The sequence below is a fragment of the Echiichthys vipera genome (assembly GCF_963691815.1).
Source record: "Echiichthys vipera genome assembly, chromosome: 8".
In the NCBI taxonomy this organism is placed as follows: Eukaryota; Metazoa; Chordata; class Actinopteri; order Perciformes; family Trachinidae; genus Echiichthys; species Echiichthys vipera.
The window spans coordinates 16,086,648-16,112,832 of NC_139833.1; the positions used below are offsets into that span (position 1 = coordinate 16,086,648).

The 26,185-nt window shown below is 44.1% G+C and overlaps 1 protein-coding gene across 2 annotated transcripts in view; it reads left to right on the plus strand.

Moving 5' to 3' along the window:
* creb5b (cAMP responsive element binding protein 5b) overlaps positions 1-26,185 on the plus strand; it is a 40,056-nt gene that overhangs the window by 10,531 nt on the left and 3,340 nt on the right. For both annotated transcript variants that reach the window (XM_083917571.1, XM_083917570.1), the window contains exons 6-10: positions 10,254-10,380; positions 11,801-11,911; positions 23,186-23,512; positions 24,831-25,058; positions 25,659-25,767. In XM_083917571.1, coding sequence (XP_083773697.1) covers positions 10,254-10,380; positions 11,801-11,911; positions 23,186-23,512; positions 24,831-25,058; positions 25,659-25,767 — 902 coding nt within the window. The remainder of the gene's footprint in view (positions 1-10,253; positions 10,381-11,800; positions 11,912-23,185; positions 23,513-24,830; positions 25,059-25,658; positions 25,768-26,185) is intronic.

The window sequence follows — 26,185 nt, forward strand, 5'->3', positions numbered from 1 at the left end:
GTTAAGAACTGCTGACGGACTGAAAATTATCTGAGGAGCGCTGTGATCGGAGTGTATCCTCTATCCTCCAGTGCGCCCCCGTTATAGAGACAGCCTTAGGCTCGTCCTGGTCCTTTTGTGTCCGTGCCGATTGTCATCCCTCCGTAGTCTCTGAGGTAATGTCAGTGTTTTGTTACATTTTGGAGCAGTGTGTGTGGGGCTGGCGATCCATGTTTTGCTGTTCATTCAGTATTGTCCCACAGCAGAGCATGCCAAAGAGGGTCCCAGAGGACAAGATGAGGTCATTGTTGAAGCCTTAGCTGTGACTGCTTTTACAGCGGTTTAGCATTTCATGCTCTAAAATAGTTCCTTTCAGTGTATGGGAATGTCAGCCACAACCTCAGAGCGCTGTTTGTCTGATACGTTTGGGCTGCCATGCTACAGGTGTATAATAACCAGCAGAAAGAAAATATTATTTGCAGTCTGTGTGGTGTGCTGCTTTATTGTTTACCTGCAGCATTAAGTGGTTAAGGAATAGTTCATGGAACATTTTAATTAGAGGTATATATAAGACAATGATGAGTTGATAAATTCTACCAACCATTATGGGTCTGTGAGGGTAAGGTAGGGTCTAGTGACTTTTTGTCTCTGTATATATCAAGAACAAAATCATTACCACACGGAAACATTTATGCACCGTTTTTCCTTATGGAGATACTCCACTGACCTCCGTTAGTCCTTCTTCCTTATCCCTTATCCCCAACCACCTTCAAACTTGTGCCAGGGCTTTGTTACTGTAAACTAGACCTGTGGCAAGCAAGTTAGACATTGAGATGACTCAGTGTTAGGCCTGCCTTGTGCCGAAGTTGTCCTGTGTAGATTTACAGCTTGAGGAGCTAGTGAATATTGGATGGGAGGCCCATCACTAAGCCTGACTGACACTCCGTCAGGCTCTTTGTCGAGGACAAGGATGGAATTTCACCCCCTCAGAGGAGCAGCAATCACTGCCAGTAACAGAGACTCTGCTGGGTCTGCTTCACCTGAGTTTACCTGTCATTAAGAACTCATCAGAGCTGGTGTGCCGCGCAGCGGTGGTTTTCAGCCACAGAACGGCACATAAGTTTTAAGCTACAGTAACGCATGATATGAACATGCTAAATCTGCAGAGGCGTCACTTGTTTACTAGGACGGTGGAATCCTAACACATGGATAGGATGAGTAGAAGATTCACACGAGAGAAATGTGGAAATATTCACATCAGCAGGAAAATGTGTTGAGGAAACCCCTCCACTGAGAAGCAGTGCTTCCACAGGAAGCCATTAGGGCCAACCAAAGGCTCCGTGCACAGGGTCTCTCCACAGGAACTTCCCTCACAGAACAAGCTGGACACTTCACAGGCTAGCTGGGCTCTGTCCAGATTGAGAGTAAGGGAGCCTACTGAAGGTCAGATCAGGGGTTCCCTATGACTCCCCTGTTGTCCTATTAAGCCACTTTAACTGTAGTCTCCGATATGTTCTGACTTCCCATTTCTTTGTGAAGAAAAGACAAGCAAAACATGTTGTTAATCCACAGTGCATACATGCTTTACTGTGCAAATGTTAATGCTTAGTTTGAATCGTAATAATCTGAGAGACATCAGTGGAGGTGTATAAATCTTTTAATCTCAGCACACTTTAAAGCTCTGTGGTGAATGTATCTCTGAAGGAGAAGAAATCACCAAACAAAATCAGTTTAATCTAGCCTCCATCTGCTTCCTTCATTCTCGGCTCTGCTGAACGTACCGCGTGAGCATCCAATGAATTAGGATAACAAGTCATTTTCATTGCTCCACAATGTTTACTAAAGAGCTTTGAGGCTTGGAATCAATTAGGATTGGCTTTCCTCAAGTCCATTTACTTTAGGGTTGAGCTGGGCCTGCAGCTGTGAAACCTGAGGACCTCACTCACTCTCTTTTTCTCTACCTCTCCCTCTCCTCTGAGTCCCTAAACAAGGTCTTGAGGGAGCATGCACTGACACAAACCAGTGTTAAAAGCAGGCATAAGAAACAGCCAACAGATCTTAATGTCACGGCTATCATTATCATACAAAGCGAAGCGGCGTCCAACTGATTTGAATGCTTTCTGCTTTTCAATTATAAACATCTGGTGCTGAGTTATGTCAGAGTTAAATGCGTCGGACGTTACTAGTCAACCATGTGAGATACAACATTGTGTAGAAACCTCAACCATTTGCCTCGTAAGAAGAGATGTGCGAGTATGGGTGTGGGCACAAGGACCCAAAAAAAATGACATTCTTCTTTTCAGGCTCAGTGGAGGAACTCTCGATCCTTTCCATTACATAGCACAATAAACCTGAATGTAGCTGAGTTAAGTGAGGAGTGATTACTGTACAGATGTGGTAAAATATCGGATCGTCAGTTTATGATGATGTGGTATTCAATTACTTATCTCAATTTATGCTGAGTAAAAATTGTTGCTTTTATTAAATGTTCAATTAAGTTTCATACTTTTGGGTTTCTACTAGGATATGTTTAGTTGCTTTAAAGTTCAAAACACATTATTTTTCTCTACTGTCTGTCTGAATATACCCGTATTCACCCTCTTAAACGCTGCATTTAAGCGCCTTTCTCTTAAAGCCCCCCTCCCCAAAAAGCCCAGTCTGCTCTGATTGGACAGCATTTCCAGGACTTCCATCATATGCGCTTTCTTGTCTCTTGTCCTGACGGATGTTGAAAGGCAGTTTCTGAATACAGAGTTGTATTCTGTGTGAATTTCTCTGTATTTATATAGCACCTCCTTTATGATAGCAAAAGACATGAAAATCGCAGTTTTTCTAATATGGGACCTTTAAATAGGTATTATATTTGATAGCTTGAATGAATGATTCTAACGAATGTTGAGATCTGTGTGAACCTAAAAGACCCATCCTCAGAATCGCTGACAGTTGATGTCTGTTGGGTTTAGCTGTCACCAGCATCACATCCGTTTTGAAATTTCAAAGAGAGGTTTTATCATTTTATCCTTGTGGAAATGTGACATGAACCATTTCTTTTACTTCAGAGTAGTCCATCATACTAAAGAGTTATTTGTCTTTCAGTTTTATGCATGAAGGATTTATCTCTAAACTTTAAATATGTCTTGTTGGGGATGTCCCAATCTAAGTGTACTGTTTGTGAATCTTTAAATTTGTCACATCACCATACAAAGCACTGAAGGAAGTCAATTTGTGGTCACATGTATAGTTCCCATGCTGCTTTAAATACACAATATATTTCACACCTCACAGCCACTAGCCCCTCACGTTCCTTGTTTTTGCATTTAAGGGAAGTAACACTGCATGCCTTCCAAAGAGCGGGGTTTCATGCAAAGCTCAAGTGTAGGGTGACACATCTGCTGGAACTTCCTGTGTTTTCTCAAGAAGATTTGGTGATATGCTGATTGATTATCAAGGACCACTGCATGAAAGATTATGATCATCATATCACTCCAGCCAGATATGATTTCTAGATATTGGCTTGCATTTTCTAAAAAAAATAAAGAATGGTCGCATCTTGAAAAGAAATAAAATACAGATATATCATATATCATATCTGTTGTTTATTTTTAACCTGATGTGATATTCAGTTGTTCTCTTAGTTGTTAAGATATAGTACTTCTACTGTTACAGTACAATTAATCAATGGGAGCGTGGTGGTGCTGATAGTTTGATTCCAGGATGCATTATATATCATAGATTGCGTAACAGTTTTTCCTCATGCGTGTGATTGAAATAACTGCGCTGATTTCAACACCCATTGTGCCAGGGCCAGAACAGAGAAAGTCTCCACACCTCTGTAGAGAGTTATGGGCTTTCCATAGACAAACTTTGACCTCATGAACTCCGCAATTTAAACAAAACTTCCTTTATTATTGTTTATGATTAGATTGCATTCAGAAAGTGGTGATAAGGAGGGAGGTCCGTCCTGAGTGCAGGAGTGCGGGACCTCTACAAAATGCCTGAGGTGCCCTCATGCTCTGACTTGACAAATGTCCTTCTCCAGAGGGCAATATGGGCAATAGTCTCAACTAAGTATACACTGTAGGCCAAATACACATAGTAGCAGGCAGAGGGAATGGAAGAACACATTAACAAAGGTGCAGAAAAACAAAGGTATACAGTGTAATCAATGACAAAAAAAGGAAGAAGAGAAAAAGAAAGAGAGAGAATGCAGGATGTACATCTGACCTGAATTAAGATGAGCTCATTGTGTACTGCAGTGGGTTTAATAGTGCGTTTGTCGAGGAACGCCCAGACTCTGTTCCCTCTCATTCCAGCGGGGCTGTGTCATCCCTGCCCCGGGGCCACCACACATGCAGGCTCCTGCACAAGCAACTCACACACAGGGACATGCCTCACAGCTCTGGGGAGCGTGGGGATCACAACGTGGGGAAGTGTGGAAAAGGGGGATCAGAGGTGGACAGAGGAGAGGAAGAAAGGGATCAGAGGTGGATGGAGGAGAGGAAGAGGGGGATAGGAGTTAGATGGAGGGGAGGAAATGAAGGATCAGGAGGGTGGAGGAGAGAGAGAAAGAAGAGAGGCATCAGATGTGAGGACATGGGGTTTCTACCAGGACGGCGGCTAGTTGGGCGGAGGAGAGGATAAAAGACATGTCTGCACAAGGAAAGGAAAAGATGGATCATGTTTGGATGGAAGCATAGTTAGAATTGGGATGAGAGGAATGAAGGTGTGTGAAAAACTGCATTCATGAGATTATGAAAGGAAAGTGAAGATGGAAAACTGAATGAGAAACAGAGGGATGAGACTGACGGTGGAAGGCAGGCATTAGGTGGCTCAATGAGAGGAAGAGAAGTTGGTTAGGGAGGAGAGGGACAAACAGGCTAATTAATAGTCCAGTTTTAGTCGATGAAATGGGAGAATGATGAAGTAATTCTTAAAGTGAAAGGGGCGATGTAAGCCAAATGTTACAACATCAGTCAGGTGCTGCTGACGGATGCCAGGTTAGCTTGTAACAAGATCACCCAGTATTTTTCTGATTCACTGCGATAGGAATGTACCGACACGCTTTTTGCTCGTGTAAAATTAAAGACAGGCCATCTTCGCTCAGCTAATTGCATCTAATGAATCAAAAACAATATCATATTTGGTGAACAAATACCACAACACTCGCCCTAATTTGCTCAAGAGTATCATCCATCACCATTTCTCAACTGTGCTTTGGCACGGTTTAACTCGGCTTGAGGCTCCCTAATGTGAGGACACCCCATTCCAGATCAATCCCAGCGCAGCACCCTCCCAGCATCCATCCCTCCTTTAGCCCGCTAATAAAAGTCAGCCTGTGTCGTAACCCATTAGGGCTGATTTATTTGATCAGATTCGTATTATTTCCTCAGTCCAAACCCCATGGCACTCTCCTCCCATCAGTGATTAAAGGCAGTAAATCAGGGGCAGGTCCTGTGTAGTGTTTACTCAGAGAGCCAGGCAGCTGCAAGCTGTTTGAGGCCCTTGTTTCTCCCTCTGTTTACCTCCGTTCCCATGGCGACTGCACCACCGTCTCCCGAACGTCTGGAACTTGGCCCTTGGCTGTTTTGGTTACGTTCGAAAGTTTTTAGCTGCTGTGTCTACCCAGAGAGCGCAGTGACTTCACCCAGTGAGGAGTGAGCGCAGGGATGTTGGACGGGTCGAAGAAGGAAAGAGAGGGAAAAGCGAGAGGAGGAGAGGAGGGAGGGACGAAATCTGGGGGTGGGCAGGCACAGGGTGGGGGGAGGGCGAAAAGCCAAGAGCATTACATCATTGCTGGAGCAGAGTCAGAAAGGGAAGGATATGAGTCAGTGGACTGACTGCACCTCTCTCTCCCTCTCTTGCTCTTCTTGGATGGCAGCCAGGCCCTTGTGTTAAAGTCTCTAGTGCTTGAGTTAGAGTTGGGACTGTGGGGATTGGGACAGTAAAGCTTAGTGTGTGTGCAGGCTGCAGGATTTGTTGCATAGAGCAAGCAAATCCCTAGGGGCTTGAGTTGAGGTGTGGGCACCCCGAGGGATCCAGAAGAGTTATACTGGATTAACAGGACAATGAGAGGAGGGGAAAACAACAGGATAAGTTAGAGAAATAGACTATGGAACAAGAGATAAAAAGCAAAAGAGGGACTGAGGGAGAGAAGAAGGTCTAGCAGTGATGTCATGTTGGAGTGAAGGTGGATGGGGGATGGAGGGTTGGTGGTGCGGTGGGGTGGTGGTTCTTGGGCGGGGATTGTGGAGGAGAGCTGGGCTGAGAGCGAGGCACTCAGTAATGTGAGAGTGCAGGGTCAGGACTGCAGAGTGTCTACCTGCTTTCCCAAGGGGCCCACAGCCCAGGCTATTATCAATCCCCTCAGTGGAGCCACAGCCTGTCATTATTCACTCACATACACACACACACACACGCACACACACACATATGTTCACACACAGCTGCATGGACATGCACACACTGGCACACACACTTATTCACAGACAAACACTCCGAACATGAATCCACTAATCCACTGCACAGTCTGGTGCATCATGTATTCATAGGCAAACAGATGTAAACACATAAAGCAGAAGATCATTTCAGCACCTCAATTAGAATGCTTTTATTGTGTATAATTGAAATCCTGCATCACAAGCCAAAGCTGACATGATGCATTTCAATAAAGTATGTTGATACTTATAGCTGCAACTGACATTTGTGCTGATTATCGATGAATTCATCTGTCAATGAATCAATTAGTTGACAAAGCGAAGGCCGAACACTGATTATCATTTTTTTTTTCAAATTGGTCACATAAATAAAGTGATTCAAAAGCAGAGGAAAGGTTAAATTATATTTAAAGCCTTTACCACCTCAAAGGCTCTTTATCAGGGAAATAGTAAAATAAAAAATATAATGATTTGGGCTATAAAATATACGACACCAGTGAAAATGTGTTTGTGTTTGTCTCTCTGCTCACCTGCTGTAGAGGACTTATAGGCACACCTGTTGATAATTAAGTAGAAGAAGAATTTAGAAGAATTACTTTATTTTTATCCCACACGGGGAAATTCAATTTTTTCACTCTTATTATGATACATGTTACACACACACAGGCCCGAAATACACACATGCACAACCAGGACCTATACATGCAATTGAGGAGGGATGTTAGAGCGAGGGGGCTGCCAGTGACCAGCGCCCTGAGCAGTTGGGGGTTCGGTGCCTTGCTCAACAGCACCTCGGCAGAGCCCAGGAGATGAACTGGCACCTCTCCAGCCACCAGTCCACACTCCATACATGGTCCACAAAGGGACTTGAACCAGCGACCCTACGGTTGTGTAACGCGCATGTGTAACGCGTAGTTCACACCGTATAGATTTATGTTTATTTGTTTATAAAGCTGTGTCAATCCTGACATCCTGGTGTGTGCTGGATTTTTGAAAAATATTTTGGTTTACCAGGAAATCATTGGGAGATTTTTCTTGAAAAAAAACTTGACGAATCAATTCATCGACTAATACATTTATCATGTACGAGTGACTCGTTCTTTCTCACAAGTAACAAAATTCATAAATGTGTTATTAGTTTTGCCTCCAGTCAGTCTAAAATGTCTTTATCTATTAGTAGTGTCAGCACAAAGGTGAGATAATCCCCACAGGAAGTCCTGTCAGATGTGAGTGTTGTTTTTCCGCCCACTGGACAAGCAGGTTAGGTTTTGCCTTGTGTGTGTGGTGGTGATGGACACGGTGTTCGTCCTTCCCTGCTGCAGGTGACAGGCAACCTGTGCAAGCTTCAAAGGAGCCATTCTTCTCTAGAAAGCGGGAGCCTGACCTGCAACAACCAGCAACCTGCCTGCGCTGTGTCCTGACCTCCAGTTATTATACAAGTGGCAATGTGTTCGTGCATTTCATTGTCTTATCTCGAATGAAAACGGACATCTACATTCTGATTTAACTTTCCCAATGAGAATATCAGCACCTTAAATCATTTAATTGATCTGTTGTTGTTGACTTTGAGAGGCAGCCGCAGATTTGACATCATCGTATTAAAGACATGTTTGCTTAAATTTCTCCACCTTTGGTTTGTAAAGTAAATCACCTCTACTTTAAAATCTCAGTGCAAAACAAACATCATCAGGGAGTCATCCTACAGAATACAAATCCAGCGAAAACTGTTTTTGTGTACACGATCAACAGCGTGTCACTGCCGCTGCCTCGTGACCTGTTATTTCATCTTCTCGGACGCTGGCAGAGTCTGAACGCAGAGGGGAAACTGTGTTGATGTAGCGCGCGGCTACACTGCATACCTCATTGTACTTTCATGACTTTTCCCATGTGGAAATGTTTGGATTCGCAGTGTTGCTCAGATGTCATACGTGCTGTTAAATGAGTGTGATTGTGATGAATTGGGATGTTAGACAGGAATGACACACACAGTCGGGATGGTAATGGTCCTGTGTGTGTGGAGCAATCTAAAATGTCTGGAGTGTAAATGCACATATTTAGGTCTGGAAAAATACCGGTATTTATTCAGGTGGGGGAGCATTTGCTCTGGTGCAGCCCCTCACTCCCATGAAACACACACACACACACACACACACACACACACACACACACACACACACACACACACACACACACACACACACACACACACACACCACATTTGGCTCTTACTCCTTCACTATTATGGTAATCCAGTCTCAATTGATTTTATTAACCTGTTGAACACAGCTTACCTTAAAGCTTCTTGTTTGCACTAATTTCTACATGCTCAAGGAAATGGATCTTTATTGACTGACATTCACCCTGATGATATTGATAAGTTATTGACTTATTGATTCTCCTGATACAGGTTATGCAAGAATCAAGTAGTGAATGCTGTTTTTTCAGCTGTAGCTGAATAGTAACCGTATGCATGTGGTTATAGCAGCACCCTGCAGCTGGGGATCGGTATTCTTACCACCAGGACTTTGGTGGCAGTTGTATGAATGATGTCACCACGTGCAGATGGAGCGGTCTGGGTGTTTGGATGGCTGCAGCCCTGAGCCAGTGACTGGGACAAGACTGCTGTCAATAGTTTAAGCTTAGGCCTCCTCTGTATATGTGATTTATTGATGTGGCCATGAGTGCGGATAGGCCTGTTGGTCCGCACACACTTTTGTGGTCACCAAGGGAGATTTTTTTTTCTCCCACAGGGCTCCCACCACTGTAGCAGTTTCTGAAAGCGATTCTCGTCATGCACGTCTCGCGGTTGTTATGACAAATATTATTCATCCATCATCGCCATCATCGTTATTCATCAATTGTACTACATGAAGTGTGCTTGTTTAAAGTGCATCCAAAAAGTCCCAAGATGCCTCAGCTTTCAACTACAGCATAAATATACAGCCACACATTTTTTTCTCCATTTTTTCATCTTTGTAACTGTGAAAACAAGTGGAAACTAAAAATGAAAGAAGTTAAGGGAAAACATTTGCTCTGAAATGGCAGAGATGTGAATGAATAAATGTGGGAAATGATTTTTAAGATGCAACGTGGTGATCTCACATTGTAGAACTGCAATAGTCCAAGGGTTCTTTTCAGGTTAAAGCATTTTGTGACTTTTGTTAAACTTGGTTTTCAAAACATAACACATGAATAATAATAATAAAAGACTTAAGACTGAACTTTTAGCATTTACGAGCAGAAAGTTAACACCGAATGAATGATTCATAACACATATTCTGTAGTTGTAAGCTACTATAAGGGGCATTTATTAATGTACTAACTATAACTAAACTATAACTCCTCCTAATCCATGCTTAATCAATATAGCACAATTACATATATATGTATATATATATATATATATATATATATATATATATATATATATATATATATATATATATTAGGTAGTATTTTTTAAGCATGATTGTTTTTTGTATTTGACACATGCATATTTACATTATTCGATTTATAAAATATGAAAAATTTGTAATATGTATATTTATTAGGTATGTTTAATTTTTTATACTTATCAACAAATTACTTTACATTATAATTGTTATATTTATCGATTAAGTATACACTTATCTACTTCTTCACTCTCATGTCAAGTGAGCAAACTCTCTCCACTGATGAAGGCTACAAGATGTGACTGAAAGTGACAGAAAAAAGTCTAGAGAGTGGACCTTGAATTATGAAGGAGAAGTTACAACTACCACCATAGCGGTGGAATACCAATTTCTGTGACAGTGCCAAAGCTGAAGTTCTCTGAGTGTATTTCTGTGTGTCTCTTCTCAGGCCTGTCCCAGGCTCTCTGTCCTCATTGTTGCACCTACGAAACAGACAGAGACAGCCTATGCCAGCCTCCATGCCTGGAACTCTGCCAGACCCGACCATGCCTGGCTCCTCCGCCGTGCTGATGCCTGTGAGTACAAAAACTCCGTACAGAACATCCACTCACGGGTGCACTCACAAAAGCAGAAGCAAAGTCACTCACTCATACGTGACAACAGTGTTAATTCCCACTGCACATAAACTATGCCTTAGTTTGGGATATTTTCTATCAGCATTAAAACGATTTACAACCGTTTATAAGGAAGTGATATTTTGTAGAAACGAAGAATTCTACCTCTAGGTTAAAAATATAGACATTATTGTATTTAAAGACTTAGAGGACCCACATTGGGAAGCGGGGGAAATGATAACACCCCGGAGAAAGCTCCTCGTATCAGGATTCTAATGATACAACATATGTTCTCATTGTAACACAAGACAGCCTGTGTTTATGGTATGGAGAAAAAAAACTCCCATGTTTATTAAATTAAGAGCTAAGCGATTTTGGGGAAGATTGACGGTTCAGGAAAGGGGTGTAGGTTTGGGTGATATTTTTATACAAAACACACTTAGTGCAATTAAGGCTGTGTGTCAGGTTCTAGGCTTGAGTCTCTGTGGACAAGAAGGGGGTTTGGGTGTGTATGGGGGGGGGGGGGGGGGTCAGGCTAAGGGGGGTGGAGAGGGGCCATTCCCATGGAGACCATCAAACCACCCAGAGTTTAGCAGCTGGGAGGCCACCGCAGCTTACACATGTGTGCATGCAGACGCCCGCACAAAGGTTTCTTCTTTCCTGCATGTACTGCTCAGTGAACATTGCTCACATCATCATTATCATCATCATCATCATCATCATCATCATCATCATCATCATCATCATCATCATCATCATCACTCTGCGTAGGTGACCTCTCACCCCTGTTTGTCAACTTCACCAGCTGATTTCCTCACAGATCTCAGCTGTGATGCATGACAACACTGACCAGGTTCGCTAAGAGGCAGGCAGTAACCATACGCAGGGGACGACAGATTCTCATGCATCCGTACAACTAAATCACACGTCTCACATCTCGTTCACCTTATTAACACATCCTGCACAAAAAGGGGCCAGGCTATGAGGCGTTAGTCCGACTGACACTCACAACACTATCAGAAAAGCGCACACCCCTGTTGCACCGGCTTCCTGTGTTAAGTCCCTCCGTGCTGGCTTCCTGTTTTGGGTCAGCTTCAGTTATCATCACACAGAGCTGTGCACAGGGCAGCCTGTCATGTGAAATCAAGCTCTCATGCTCTCTCATCTCATCCCCTATAGCCTACTGTGCGGGTACGCTTAAAATGCTAAAGCTTCTTTTGTGAAAGTAGTGAGAGCATCCTGTAAAGGCTTAAAAGTAGCATAGATTATAGCTAAATAAAGACCTTTTTTATTGATTCATCTTGTAGAAAATGTTTGCGCTATGGGAATAATAACTCTAGACTTGTGATTATGACTGTTACCATGGTGTTGTAATCTTCAGATGGAGAGACAAATGTCCATGGGCTCCAATATGATGGGTATGCAAGGACCCGCCCACAGCAACTCTTGCTCTTCCACTCACATTCCCTCCATGCACTCAGAAGCCAAACTGGTGAGTATACGCATGTATTCACATGGATACATACACATTTATGCACACACAAGTCCACACACTCAGGCTCAAAGTGTTGCAACTTTCTTTTCCACTGGGCTGTGCCAGCAAAGCTTTGCTCTTAGGTCTGTGTGGATTTCATCATTTGGTGTGTAATCAAAGCTGTGTCTGAACCTGCCAGTGCAGCACTGGAGACTGGCTGGAATAAAGGGCCCTTTATGTGGTTGTGGCTCGGCTGCCCACCGACTGCCTGATGTATATCTTAATGTACAGAACATGTTCTGTAGGTCCTGCAACTTGTTAGCACTAGTTTAACACAGCAGGGGAAAAAATCAAATGACCTCATCCTTCACAAAGCAGGCAGTTAGAGCAGTGGGAATGAGACGTAGCTGAGCGAGGAGAGAGAGAAAGACTGACTGACAAAAAAGCTGAAGAGAAAGAAACCTTCCACTTCAACTTTGCATACTAGCACTGCTAATACTGACGCAACTGACTGACAGTATACGTGTGATTAAAGGGATAGTTCGGATTTTTTGAAGGGGGGGTTGTATGAGGCACTTATCCATAGTCAGTGTGTTAACTACAGAAGATGGCAGTTAGCACACCCCTAGTTTGGAGAAGCAGAATCTAAGCAACGTACTGCTGTGGGCAGCAGCTAAACATATTTTGGCCACCTCAAAAAGGACCACCTAAAAAATCTTCAGATCAATCTATCAATTTCAGTATATGCTATGTTTACGGTAGTTTCACAGCTTTATCATGTCGTCAAACAGCCCTGTTTAAGTTTACGCAGGGGGGGTCGGAAGGTGTTATCGATGCTCCGGTCAAAGCCACCAGATTCCATTGAAGAGAAACAACATAGAACAGCCTCAACCTCTGTGTAAACATGGCTTTCTGGCAGCAAGGTAAAGTGGTGAACATATTCTAAATACACTTGGGTGCATGTCGACTGCCATCTACTGTAGGTAGTACACTGACTATTGACGTACCTCATACAACCCCAGTTCAAAAAATCTCAGCTGTCCCTTAAACATCCAATGGATGAACGGTTACACTCTAGCTGATATGAACTGATTAATACTGTAACAACATGACCACCAGCCAACCTTTGTTTTCAAAATAAATATCTCTGAAAATGGAAAAGACTCCATAGAAATAAGAGCAAGTGTCATGACTTGGATATCAAAAAAATCACAAAGCATAATGAAAAGCGTTGGCTGCTCTTTGTGTTTGGAAAGGTTCACTGATAGCTGAGTTCACTGGACAGAAACATCTTGTGGAGAGAGAAAGGGAGAGAGGAGGTAGCAGAGGTCATTAGAAGAGTTATTGCTCTGATAGAGGAGAGCGGGAGCATTCCCAGGGCATTTAATTCTCCCTCTTCCTCCTGCTCTCTCAAGATTGATCGTCTTTGTAGTCTTTTGAATCTCTTCGACTGTTCCTATGGTAACACGCTGGGGTAACACAATATTAGTGTATTAGGCTTATCTCTCCCCTGGCCGTCATCCAGACACATCTTGCTCTTTTTTTTCTCCTCCTATCTATGTAATTGAATTGTAAATGCTCTGCTAGGCCTCCCATAAACATATGCAGTCACTAAATGGCTACAGGGCCCTCGACCGTGCAACTTTCTGGTTAGTTGGACGTTCAGACACGAGGCACAGCAACCAAATGTGGATCAATTGAGATTCTGCTCCCTGATGTCTAAACGCAACTGATGGAATTCCATGATTGTGGACAGAAAGTGAGAGGCTAATTGTGTTATCACTGTGCGATCTCCAGCGTGGGTTTCATAAGCATAGACGGGGTCTCTAATGTCTGTAATATCCGCGCTCGGGCCAGGTCGATAAATACGGCCTCGCTATCGGATAACTGGGCCATGATCAGGCCCATGTGTCCCCTGCGACGTTCTCAATCCGGCTCTAATCGCATTACCACGACCATGTTGACTTTCCGCCAATGGGAAATCTCCGGACTGTAACATTACACCCCCGAGGCACGGACCTGGATGCACTCTTTCTTCTCAACGTTTACACTGCTAGAGTGGGAGAAGGGGATTGAGTTGGACTTTGATAGACATGAAGGAAATAGATAGACAGGCGCGGTGAGCGGGGGAGTTGAAAGGCGAGAGACGGTATCGATATTGTGTGAGAGTGAGAAATTGGAAGAATTGTGAAGGATGTTAAAAGGACTTTTTGCTCGGACTTCATGCTCGGCCTAGTTTCCTTTGCCCCTCTGCATGTGTGCATGCATGTACACTCACATGTGGGTGATTGTTTGATTTTTTGTGGTAACAGGAGGCCTCTGTAGCTGGATTAACCCTCCCCTGCCGGAGAGAGCATGCCCAGAGCCTGTGCTAATGAAGGCTAATTGATTTTGTGGTGGGCCAGAGCAGCAGGGAGGCCTGTCTCTGGTGTAAATACTTAATGAGCTGAAGGACTGCTGTGGCCCCTTGGGGACTCATATCTCGCTCTAAGCTCTCTGTTTGTGCTCTCTGGGCCGAAGACTGTATCTGCATCAGTACCCACCTTTGTTCTCTTCTATCTCTGATTTTCTCCTTAAGTGCCAGCAGTTAAGTGGTACAGCAAAGCCTGATGGTGCAGTAACTGACTTGTATATTTTCCCTTTTTGCTTTCAGCTGGTTGTCTGGGAGTGTTTTATTAGTTTTGGTTCAACTGTTTTCTTTCTTGCGAAGGACTGGGTGCTCATGGTGCCGGGTGTGGTTGTGTTGTTCTCTGTTGTGGTCTGGGGAATAGAATGGTGCGTGTTGTGTGTTGGAGGTTGTGGGATAGTTGACCCTTGCAGCGTAGAGGAAACGCTGCAGAGAGGAGGCCAAGTTCCACAGCTCGCTGGCCAAAGCATTACGTCAACGAGAGCGAGAGAGCCAGCGAGCCAGCTCTCCACAGGGCCTCGCGAAGAGTCGTGCACACACACAAACACACACACACACACACACACACACACACACACACACACACACACACACACACACACACACACACACACACACACACACTGACTGCCCCAGCTCTGTGTCATCCCCTTTGCACGGTGCCATATACTTAGACAGCCAGGGACATTCATACACACGCAGACAGTCAGGTAAACAACAGAAAATGAGATGTACACACATGCACAGGACACACACATATACACAGAGATGCACATACAGTACAGTACTTTATAAACACACGTGTGCATACGTGCACTTTGTTCTCCCCCGAATACCTTCCTCTCTTGCCAAGATGGTTTGATTACTTTTTTTGTATGATGAGAGACATTCACTATCACTTCTCATCTGTAAAAAGCAAAGCCCAACCAGGTCCATCAAACTAAATAACTCTGCCGACGACTATGAGGCTTGACTCATGTCAGCGGTGTAATTCAGCATTGTTTTTGTGTCCCTTTTTTAAATGAGCTCCATGCTTTCCACACATCCTGCTTGCCTGCTAATTTCAGACAGAGGGGCCTTGAAAAAGTTTTGGTGCTGTTGTATGAAAATGTGCTATTTATTATCTCCCAATTATCTATTGTTTACATTGTTACTAAGGACAATAAATGTGTCACTAAGCATCAGGCTAGGTGCTGAGTTTTTTATGAGGTAAACAATACTATATGTTCCTTCACTGCAGCTCTCTTGACTGTGGAGCTGGCACTAGATGGGTGGATGACATAATTCCTGGCATGCTCTAAATGTACTCCTTATTACTTCAGGAGGGGGGGGGGGGGGGGTGCGTCTCTTAAAGAAACATTTCATAGGACACAGGAGGACCAATAATCAAAGTGTTTCTAGCACGCTGATGTTGCTTTTTACATTGCATTTACACAACTCTTACTGTTCTTATGTTTCAGCATAGTTAGAGAATTGCAACAGGCATTTGGGTTAATAAGCTCAAGTTTTGCCTTAAACAACGAACAAGTGAAAAATTAGAAAGTTACAAAGAAAACAAAAATGTGTGAAGCAACTACAGGTGCGTCACTTTTCAACTCTGCTGCACAGTGATTGATTGAGCGATTTGCTCGGTGTGAAGTCATTTGTTGGCAGTTGAACTATTAGCCTACATGGTAACGCTATTACGTGTTCCATTCATTTTCTTCCACTGTAGTAGGGGAGCACCTCTGGTTAAACCTCTTTTTGTGAGGAGGAGCAGCACACACAATAGGAGTCTGACTCCACGTTTTGTAAGCAACATCTGTATGAATGGTGGCATTGTCAGGTTGTGATGTCATCGGAGAGGGACGGTGAGATAAGAGCACAGCTGAATCTGCATGCCGCTTCACTTGGCTCTTGAATATGTGCGCTCACTGTGTATGTTTGTGTGCACTCTCACTATTGTGTGCGCAAATGGTTCGCTTTCAGTGTATTGACACCCTCTTCGGTAATTATTGTCCTTGGAGCCAAAACACATCTGTGGACTAAGTGGGCTAAAACAAACCATAAATTTAGAGTTTGTAGATAGTATTTGATACAGATCTCTTATGTACATATGTGTGGTTAGTTAAGTAAATGTACGGATGTGGGATAACAGCAGCCAACAAGGACATTGACCGCTCTATTCATGCACTGTATCAGTGTAGCATAGAGAGAGCGGTCAATGTCAGTGTCTTGGATGCAAATAAAGTTTTGCAGATGATAAAAATGTGATCTCTATGTGTGTCCGCCAGTTTATCAGTGTTGGACAAAGACCAGAGAGGGGCCTCTCTCTCACTGCCTCCACTATGTTGCCAGTGCCAAAGTGTCTAAAATACATGCATACTGTAAACAGTAAATCAAAGGTAAATGGACAGGCTGTGTTTTGTTTAACAGGCTTTGTTTGTCCTATTCGGCACTGTAGCAGTACTTTTTATATACATAAATATATATCTCAACTTGCTTTATAATAAAAAGAAGACATGGAAATCTAACTTTTTTACAATTTGTCACCTTTAATGGATATTAAATTGATGTAAATAATGTTGAGATCTTTGTGAACCTAAAAGATCCCGTCCTCAAAACCACTGGCTTTTGATGTCAGTCAACTTTGGTTAGTCACCAAGAGAATTTTGTATACTTTTATTCTTGTGCAAATGTGACATTAACAATTTATTTTACTTCAAAGTAGTCCACCATACTGATATTTGCAGAGTTACTTTTTCAAATATGGGACCTTTGTGAACAAAGAGTAACTTCTGTGAGAACTTCTCTTTTGAAATGGATGTAGATAAAAACCTAGGCAGTAAGAGCACTGCAGGGAACAAAATTCTGTCATGTGGGATACAATACAGACATACTTTTACAGCTAAAAGTTCAATGTTGACATTGTAAAACTACTATACAGCAAGGTATTTTAAGGACTGTGTATACTGGTACATTTATATATGTGTGTGTGGATGTAAAGGGGGGTCTGGACGAGGGTGGCAGTTGTGGCGCAGAGCGTCGCATCTGTTTGTCTTTGGATAACTGCGTGTTGTTTTAGCTGTGCTGATGGGAGGTGTATGTGAAGGCCATTTGGTCATGGTTCAGGGCCTGTGAATGGGACGGGCTCCGGTAGAGCCAAGCTTGGGTAAACCAACTGCCATCACCACACGGGCCAGACTGAACTGGTCCAGCCACCATGAGCCCCCCTAGAGCCTCACTTGCTGGACTCCAAAATAACCACTCAAACGATGGAGGGGTGATGGGAAAAAGTCTGTTGTGTCAGTGATTTTTTAGTCTGATAAAGTGTCGTTAATATTGACCAGTTAGGTCACTACACACTTCTCAACTTCTGATCAGAACTGACAACCTTTTTCTTGTGCCTTCTCTTTGCTTCTCAGTCATGTTAACATGCTGGAGCACAGGGGGAATCTCCTTCCTTTGGGTATAGTAACAACGTGTGATCCCAAAGCAAATGTTAATAGAAATAGACTATGGTGATGCAAGAAATGTGAGTATTTGTTTTTACAGGACAAAGTCTGAATGAAAAATCCAAGCATAATTAGGAACATTAAAATTTACATATAAACAGTGAGTGCGAAGTTAAGGGTGCTGTTTCAGCCAAAATACACAAGCATTTGAGGACTGTTGTTTTAAGCATCTTTGAAATTATGTTTGATTCCAGTCAGCACATTTCAAGTTACTCTTATTAGCATGATGGCACGTAATTTGCCTGTCGCTTACAGATTAAGACATATGATAGTGTTTGTTATTGTATTCATGCTCTTTCTGTCTCCCTCGCTCTGAGGCATTCTCTATATTCAAGATTGTGTCAGTGGGTGTAGTGATAACCATGTAGGCTGCACTAGAGCAGGGCTTTACAAGAGAGGGAACAGTGGGGATATACAGACTGGAGTCAGAGGCCCATCCATTAACTTGACAGGGTGGAGAAGCTGCCAAGAGTATGAGTGCATGCTTTGGAGCATGCCTCTCAGTGGGCGTGTGTCTCGCTGCGCCCATACTGCCATGGTTCCTCCGAGCACCACTAGAGTGTCGTCGGGCCCTGGCGGAACAGCCGGACTATGTCCATCTCTCCTCCTGTGTCTGGAACCACAGGGAGGGTCTGTTCGGCCCCGGCTCTGATCGTCTTGGCTCAGAACCGGAGAGAGGAGGGAGGGGGCGACATTACAGCCCTCCCATCAGACTGTCTGCCTCTCCATTCCCTGAGGAAATCAGTTTAACAGTCCCCAGCTCTTGGCAAGCAAAGGGGGAGGGGGTGGAACAAGGAAGAGGTGTGTGTGTGTGTGTGTGTGTGTGAGTGTGTGAGTGTGTGTGTGTGTGTGTGTGTGAGTGTGTGTGTGCGTGTGTGTGTGTGTGAGAGTGTGTGTGTGAGTGTGTGTGTGAGTGTGAGTGTGAGTGTGAGTGTGAGAGAGAGAGAGAGAGAGAGAGAGAGAGAGAGAGAGAGAGAGAGAGAGAGAGAGAGAGAGAGAGAGAGAGAGAGAGAGAGAGAGAGAGAGAGAGAGAGAGAGAGAGAGAGAGAGAGAGAGAGAGAGAGAGAGAGAGAGAGAGAGAGAGAGAGAAGGGGGGGTTACTGAGGGTAATCTAATAAAATTGAACTAATGGGGGGTGTGGAGTTTTAGGGCACAGAGAGTGGGTTTTGCAGACAAGCACTGGTGGGTAGTGGTGGTAGTGGAGATGAGGAGGATGGAATTAGATCCTCTGGGTGCTTTGCAAAGCAGAGGAGCCAAACTCCTGCTTTGAAATGCAAGGGGTGAACCCATGTCAGGTTTAGAGTGTGACTTAGGGGGCCTTGGCTGCCAGGAAAGTTACAGCAATGATACATTACGCAATTAGAAATACTGTGTGCTTACAGATGACACGCTGCTACTATAGTGGTAACAAAAGGCTGACAGAGACAGACAGAAGCTTTATGTTTCTCTGTGGACTCTTTAATGTGAGTCGGAAGATCTCCATTTGAAACTGCGATCTTTTCGCACTTAAACAATGACTCCACAGACTGGTTAAATCTTTTTAACCCGCTCAGGCGCCAGAGGGCCACAGGTCCCCTGATAGTACACTGCTCCACTTTTAAGGGGAATAAAAGTGCTCACCCTGACCTCGATGGGTGTGATTTACCCATCCTGAGACGGGCGTGGTCTCCTCCCTTTGTACCTGCTCCGTGCGCTTGCTTCCTCCTCCCAGGGTTAATAGATATGAAGTCATCTGGCGAGGAGAAACCTGAGTGTGTTCTCAGGATGTGCCCAGAGCACTCACAGGGACATCACTCAAAGCCCCCCGTGTCAGAGAGGTAGCAGCCATTAATAAATATCATTAATGGGTGATCACCTGGTATCCCTGAGACCACATAAATGAGAAACTCTTAAAAAAAAGGAGTGGGAGTGGAGAGGTCAGGGGGCAAAGGTCTGCGAGGAAACAGCTCCCCTCTGGGCAAAAGATAGCTGAACCAGGGATGGTGTTTTAACAATGGAAAATCAATAGGCTTACTACTTCAAGTACACTTACAGACTGCATGATATATAGTGTCAAATGCATGTGATTACATATAGACTGCTAGTTTATAGATTTATCCCTGTAGAAGCTGACGCCTCTTTATGGTGTTGTGGGCTGCTCATCCTCTTGTCGTGAGTTTTTCCAATTCTCTCGACAACAACAGGGCAGACTTTAGCAGGACAGACTGCGTGCCATCCCATCTGCAAGCGCCCTGCACCGCCACACCTGCACCGATTTAATGACTGTTTTCTGTAACGGCCATGTTTCTGCAGGAGAAATGCATACGTATGTGTGTGTGTGTTATTAGAGTAAAATGAGCGTGGTGGTTAAGTTCTTGAGCTTAGCGCAGTCTGGGGAAATACAACCATGTGTTAAAGAGTCATTAGGGAGCTGATGAAGGTGTTTAAGTATCACAGCCTGCTCATCATCGCTCTGCTAACGTCCCGTAGTTGCGTCACTGTGGTTCTGGGTACTAAGACTTAAGTTTTGGCTGAGGTGGGTTTAACTGAAGCTGGAGTCTCATCTCCAGATGGAGCAGTGGCAAAGACTTGCACGGAGATAACAGGAACACGTTTCAAACACGGTAAGGGTTTGTTTGTGCTTTTTCTTTAAACTCCACTGTTTAATTTGAGTGTGTTAATATAATTCCTGCCACTTATTTAAGTGGTATGTTGTCTTTTCTCGCTACATGTTCCTTTCATTTTTTTGCATCTGTTTGTTATGTGGGATAGGTTTCACGTCAGATGTGCTGTCTCGGTTCAACAGTGTACAGTATATTTTAACTGGTGTTTGGTGAAGCTGGCGTGATCTTCTAATCATGCATGGTCCTTTTCTTTTGCCTCAATCTGGTTTGTAACCATCACCACTAAGGCTTCTGGAGCGGCCCCTCGGCTCTTTGACCTGCCTCTGTACTCTGACACTCTTGGGCCTCTTCGGATGCAGGCTAATTCAATTAATAAACAGATAGCGCTGTGCTGCCAGCTGGACAGCTCTCAGAGACACTGATAAATGAGCACTAGCTGTCTTGGGCTGGTGTGTGTGTGGAGAGGAGACACTCTCTCTCTCTCTCTCTCTCTCACTTTCTCTCTCTCTCTCTTTCTCTCTCTCTCTCTCAGAGTTCCCCTTCACCTCCTTTTTACCCTCTGTCCTCCCCTGGCGCTTGGTTGGCAGGGAGTCAGGTAGCTCCAGATGAACGTCTAACCAACACACAGACAACTTTATTAGGGTCTGAAAAGCATAGTACGGAGGTAGACAGGCTGCCTTCCATTGGCTTCTGTTCATTCAGGTGATTGCCTGTTCTGTGACTAAGTGACAGGAGATTGTCAAACTCTTTCTCTTTCACAAGAAGGGTGGGTCTCACCTTTCTGGTGCTGACTGACACACTGACGCCTGAAGAGAAGTTGTTTAGTGTGGGCTGTCAGCCTCAGAATTCATCCTGTGATACACGGAAGATGTCCTTGTCAACACCGGTGACTATGATTGATATCTGTAAGCTTGTTTAAATCCATTTCTGTTTTAGTTGCATGTCAACTGTAGCTGCTTATTTCTGCATGTTTATAGCATAGAAATAAATCAAAAACTTAGAGCCTATAAAGACTGTAACTTATGCTGTCAATAGTAAATATAAAATACAGTAAGTCAGAGCCTTCTCTCTGCCGTTTGTTAGCCTCCTAGAGTCTTAGTGTGACTGTGATGCTGTGGACAGCTGCAAAGGCCTGCGGTCGCCTGCTGTGTGTTAGTGTGTACACTGTGTGGTATTTTAACCTCTGTCTCACCAGTCGCAAAGAAGAAGGGATGTAGCCCCCTGAGAGATGTGCTGCCAAGGCTGTGGTGAAGGTAGTTAGCAGGAGTTAGGGTGTAGATGGAGATAAGTATTCAGTATTGTAAAAGCAGTTATAAAGAGGGGCAACAGATAAAAACAAAAGTATGCAGCTACAGAAATGTAGCACTGTTCCACTATGTCAGGCATCCCTTGATTTGACAAGCAGAAACTATGCTCAGCTGAAACAGGCTTAGCAAGGTCATAATTTCACTGTGCTAGTTTCATGTACAGTAATATGACACACACTGAGTATGGAAAGCCTGGTAAAGACAATTAGTCTAGTAAACACTTTCACAGATACATATATGCCAATTTTTAAATATAATGCAAACCAGGAGGGTATGCTCTTCACTTCTAAAGTGATTTATTTGAATGTGTCACCTCCCTCCTGGTAAAAAAAAAAAAAGCTTTCCACTCATGAACAGCGAGAGAGGAGTGGAGGGCTGATGTTGTGCTCGGGTCGTGTCTTAGCGTTGTGATCCAGACCAGCTGGATGCCATTCCCTATGGGAATCATGAATGTGAAGGTTGTTAAAAGATACAGAGCCCTGGACACAGCATGGACTCACTGCCAGCAGCTGGGAGAAGGGGGAAGGGATCAGAGAAGGGAAAGAGAGCACTGAGAAAGAGAATAGATAACTTTGTGGAATTCACAACAGTAGCCTTTAAATGAATGCCTTAGTTTTAAGTTTTGTGTTGTGCAACGTTGTGCTAAAAGTCACAAGCAGTCGAGTCATAGACAGGATATAAGACTTGACCTGAGCATTTATTTTAGTGTGTTTAAGTATTTATTCCCATCAGCGCTGCACTAGGTTAAACATATGGGCATTAATCAAAATTCAAATGTCTCAACACTCTCTCAACCTGTTATTCCTAAAGCGGTTAAAATGTAAATAAGTCATGAAACGCTTCAGACATGGATTTTTTTATTTTGTCTAGGTTTGTGTACAGGAGATGAAGCCTGAAGACATACTTTGGCAACGGTCTGGTCCTGCGGTTGTTTTTATTCAATGCCCAGAAAAATAAGCTTTCGAGGAGAGGTGCATTCAGTAAACAGGAGGAACACAAGCGTACCTTTAGAGAGCCTCTCTCTGGTCTCTCCCAGGCTGCTGTGACACCTGTGGACACGGTTAAAGCAACAAACCTCCTGCTGGGTCAACAGCATGGAGCAGTCTGAGGCTCACACCTTGCCAGAGCTCATCTCACAGACACACATCCAGACACACACACACACACACACACACGTGCGTAGAGGAGAGAGAGGCTATTAGGAATATGAGGAGGAGGGACTGGTAAGATGGCAATCACAGAAGGTAAAGCGGGAGAATGACAACACTGAAGGAGAGACAGAGGACAGCCTAAGTGGCTTTGATTTGTTCTCCTGACATATGTATTTATGGAGCCATTCATCATATCCTAGTCAGCAGATAAACTCGCTCTGTAACTGTTGATAATCCGCACACTGGTAGACGAGAGCATGTACAAACTACAAACAAAAAACATTTTCATTTGTTAAACATTGTGCTTGGTGTCCATTTTGTCCAATTCAGAGACTGAAGGCTGCACTGTCACACCACCCGGGCACCATCGCCAACGGCAACATGAACTCCATGGGCCACATGATGGAGATGATGTCATCGCGGCAGGAGCAGGGCGGCCACCATCACATGCACTCACACCCGCACCAGCACCTGCAAGCTCCTCCCCATGCGTACCAGCACCACGGCAGCCACCACCACCACAGCCAGGGCCACGGCCAGGGTGGACACCACCACCCACAGGGACACAACCCCCATCACAACTCCCACAATCCCCACCTCCATCCCGGGCACCCACACCAGACCTCACCGCACCCTCCGATGCACTCTGCTTCACATGTAAGAAAAGCACATTCTCCAGAGAGGCAAAGCTCTTAGACAACCCGTAGGCATAGCCACAAATTCAATAACACATTAAAACCTCTTGCATAGCTAGAAGCCACTGTATATTATATATGTGTATCGTAACTAAAAACAAGGCAGCACTTCAGTAGTCCTTTGAAAAGTTTAGAAGTCAGCTGTTAGTGGTTTAGTATAAAGTATAGCTGAAATCATGCTTTAAATTCACATTAAGTCAATGGATGAACACGTTTTCACTTGCTGCAGCCATAATGCCGAGTAGTTTCCTGGCAGCCATCTCAAAGGATATTTTTTCTTTAAGGTTGCTCAGCTACAGGTCAGGTGTCGGACGCCTGCCATGGAGGGAAAGGGTCAAGGAGAGGCCATAAAGTAGCCATTGTAAAGGATACTCAGTACTGTCTTGTGAAAACCATGCTCCTCGCCATCCTACACTGCCAAGCTGCCGGCCGTTATGTGGCCACGACATTATCCAGGTGCAGGAGAGGTTTTATAAATGCTGGTCCTGATGATGACCAGACAGCCTTGGTTAATAGTCCTGGAATCTTAGCTCGGAATATATTTGGTTTAATTTTAATTGAAAGTTTGAAAGTACTGCTCACAGCATTAAAATGACACGATGCGAGACACTTTGTCCTTGCATTGTCTAACGGCCTCTGCAATCCCAGGCATTTTGGATGAAGGACAGTCCGACATCAAGAAATGCAATTTACTGTATGTTCCAAATGTATCATTAGGGCATTAAAACAACACCCTCTGTATGTGCCGAGGCCATTAAAGCAGCTTGTATTTTTTCCATGGTTCTCATAAAAATGGTAATGATCTGAAGACTGAAAACACTTGACCTTGCCAAGTATATGTCAAGATCTGTCAGTGCATGTACGGTTTTAGAAACAAGTCTTTTGACTGTGTCTGGTGGTGTTAGTCTGAGTGGAAGTGGGCGGTGGAAAACTGCCTCCTGACACCTCCTTAACAAGGTGGGCATGCTGGTGAATCAGCCCAGTCACTCACTCACTCTGTCACCCCTGACGCCCACAGTCCGGCTCACAGGGCACATGGCACAACCAGATGTTGTTTTTTGGGGAATTTGCCAGACATGGAATATCCGCAGGAGGTAATGTATAGATGCTTGTTTTTAGGCTTTGAGGGCAGTGGAGCTGTGACAGCAGACAGGTGGCTGGATGTTTTCCAGGTGTGTCGGAACTGTTACATGTCTGGTTGGACTGTTGCAGACAGACACGGTCTCATCAGAGAGCTCAGTGATGCTGATCATACATGCCCCCCTGTGTGTGTTTTTCAGATGTCACCTGCAACCCAGCAGATGCATCCAACACAGACACTGCAGTCTCCGCCACCCAGCGGCGGGCGGCGCAGGCGAGTAGTGGACGAGGATCCGGATGAACGTCGGCGGAAGTTTCTGGAGCGAAACAGAGCAGCAGCAACAAGATGCAGACAGAAGAGAAAAGTGTGGGTGATGTCATTAGAGAAGAAAGCAGAAGAGCTCACCCAGACCAACATGCAGCTTCAGGTACACAACAACTTCAGACGTTGCACAGTACCACTCAAAACATTCTCAGTGTATTTTTGACTCACTTCCTCATTAAGAACTTCAGGATATTATCCCGTTTTTCTGCGGAGATGATGGCAATAAGTTGCATTGCTATGATGAAATCGTAACATGATCAGTTGGATGTTGTCAGTGTTGGACTGATATAAACAAAAAAACCATCAGAAACTTTATTTTACTATTTGGAGAAACAGATAAAAAATGATTGGTTAAAATCAAAGCTGCAGATCTCCAAAAACACTGACTACTACAATTCCCACAATGCAATTGAAAAGCTTCCTTTGTTAGACCCTCCCTGTCTGGCAAATGCCCTCATCTTTCAAGGACCATGTCCCAAATGTGTATCACAGGTTTTCAGTTCAAATTTTTAAAAAATTCAAGTCCAATCCAATATATGAAATAACCCTATGGACCATATGAATATATTGCAATCATAAAGGGAACACCAATACACTTATACTCATGATTATTAAGTGACTGATGGTGATAGTGTAGCCTGCTTTAATTGTGGATTCCCTAAATGTTAGTCCTAAAATGCTTCTGTGTTTTTTTGCATTTCAGAATGAAGTGACCATGCTAAAGAATGAGGTGACCCAACTCAAGCAGCTTCTCCTCACACACAAGGACTGTCCCATCACCACTATGCAGAAAGAGTCCCAAGGTTACCTCAGTGAGTAGCTCAGACATAAACACAGACACACACACTTGGGAATTTGACCAAAAAACACGCCTTCATCTGTGTGCCTTAGCCCGGCAGTGCAGCTAGCACTGCGGGGAAATGTTAATTGTCTTGCCAGAGGAAAGATTTAACTCTACAGACTGAACTGTGATGGACACACAGTGACTGCCAAGAATCTTCGCTCCTATGTGCTGGTATCCAGCTCCCACGCTCATGGCAGGACTCTTCCTTTCACACATGGGTGTTGCGCACTCTTGTAGCCAGCCGGGACTGGGAGTTGGTAGTCTGAATCCCGTATGAGACCTGTTTTTCCATCCGACAGCAGCTCCGTGCTCAGAAGCGGCCAAGACTCGACGTGAGAAAGACGTCACAGACTGCACATTGGCATCCAAACTCCCATGGATGCCCC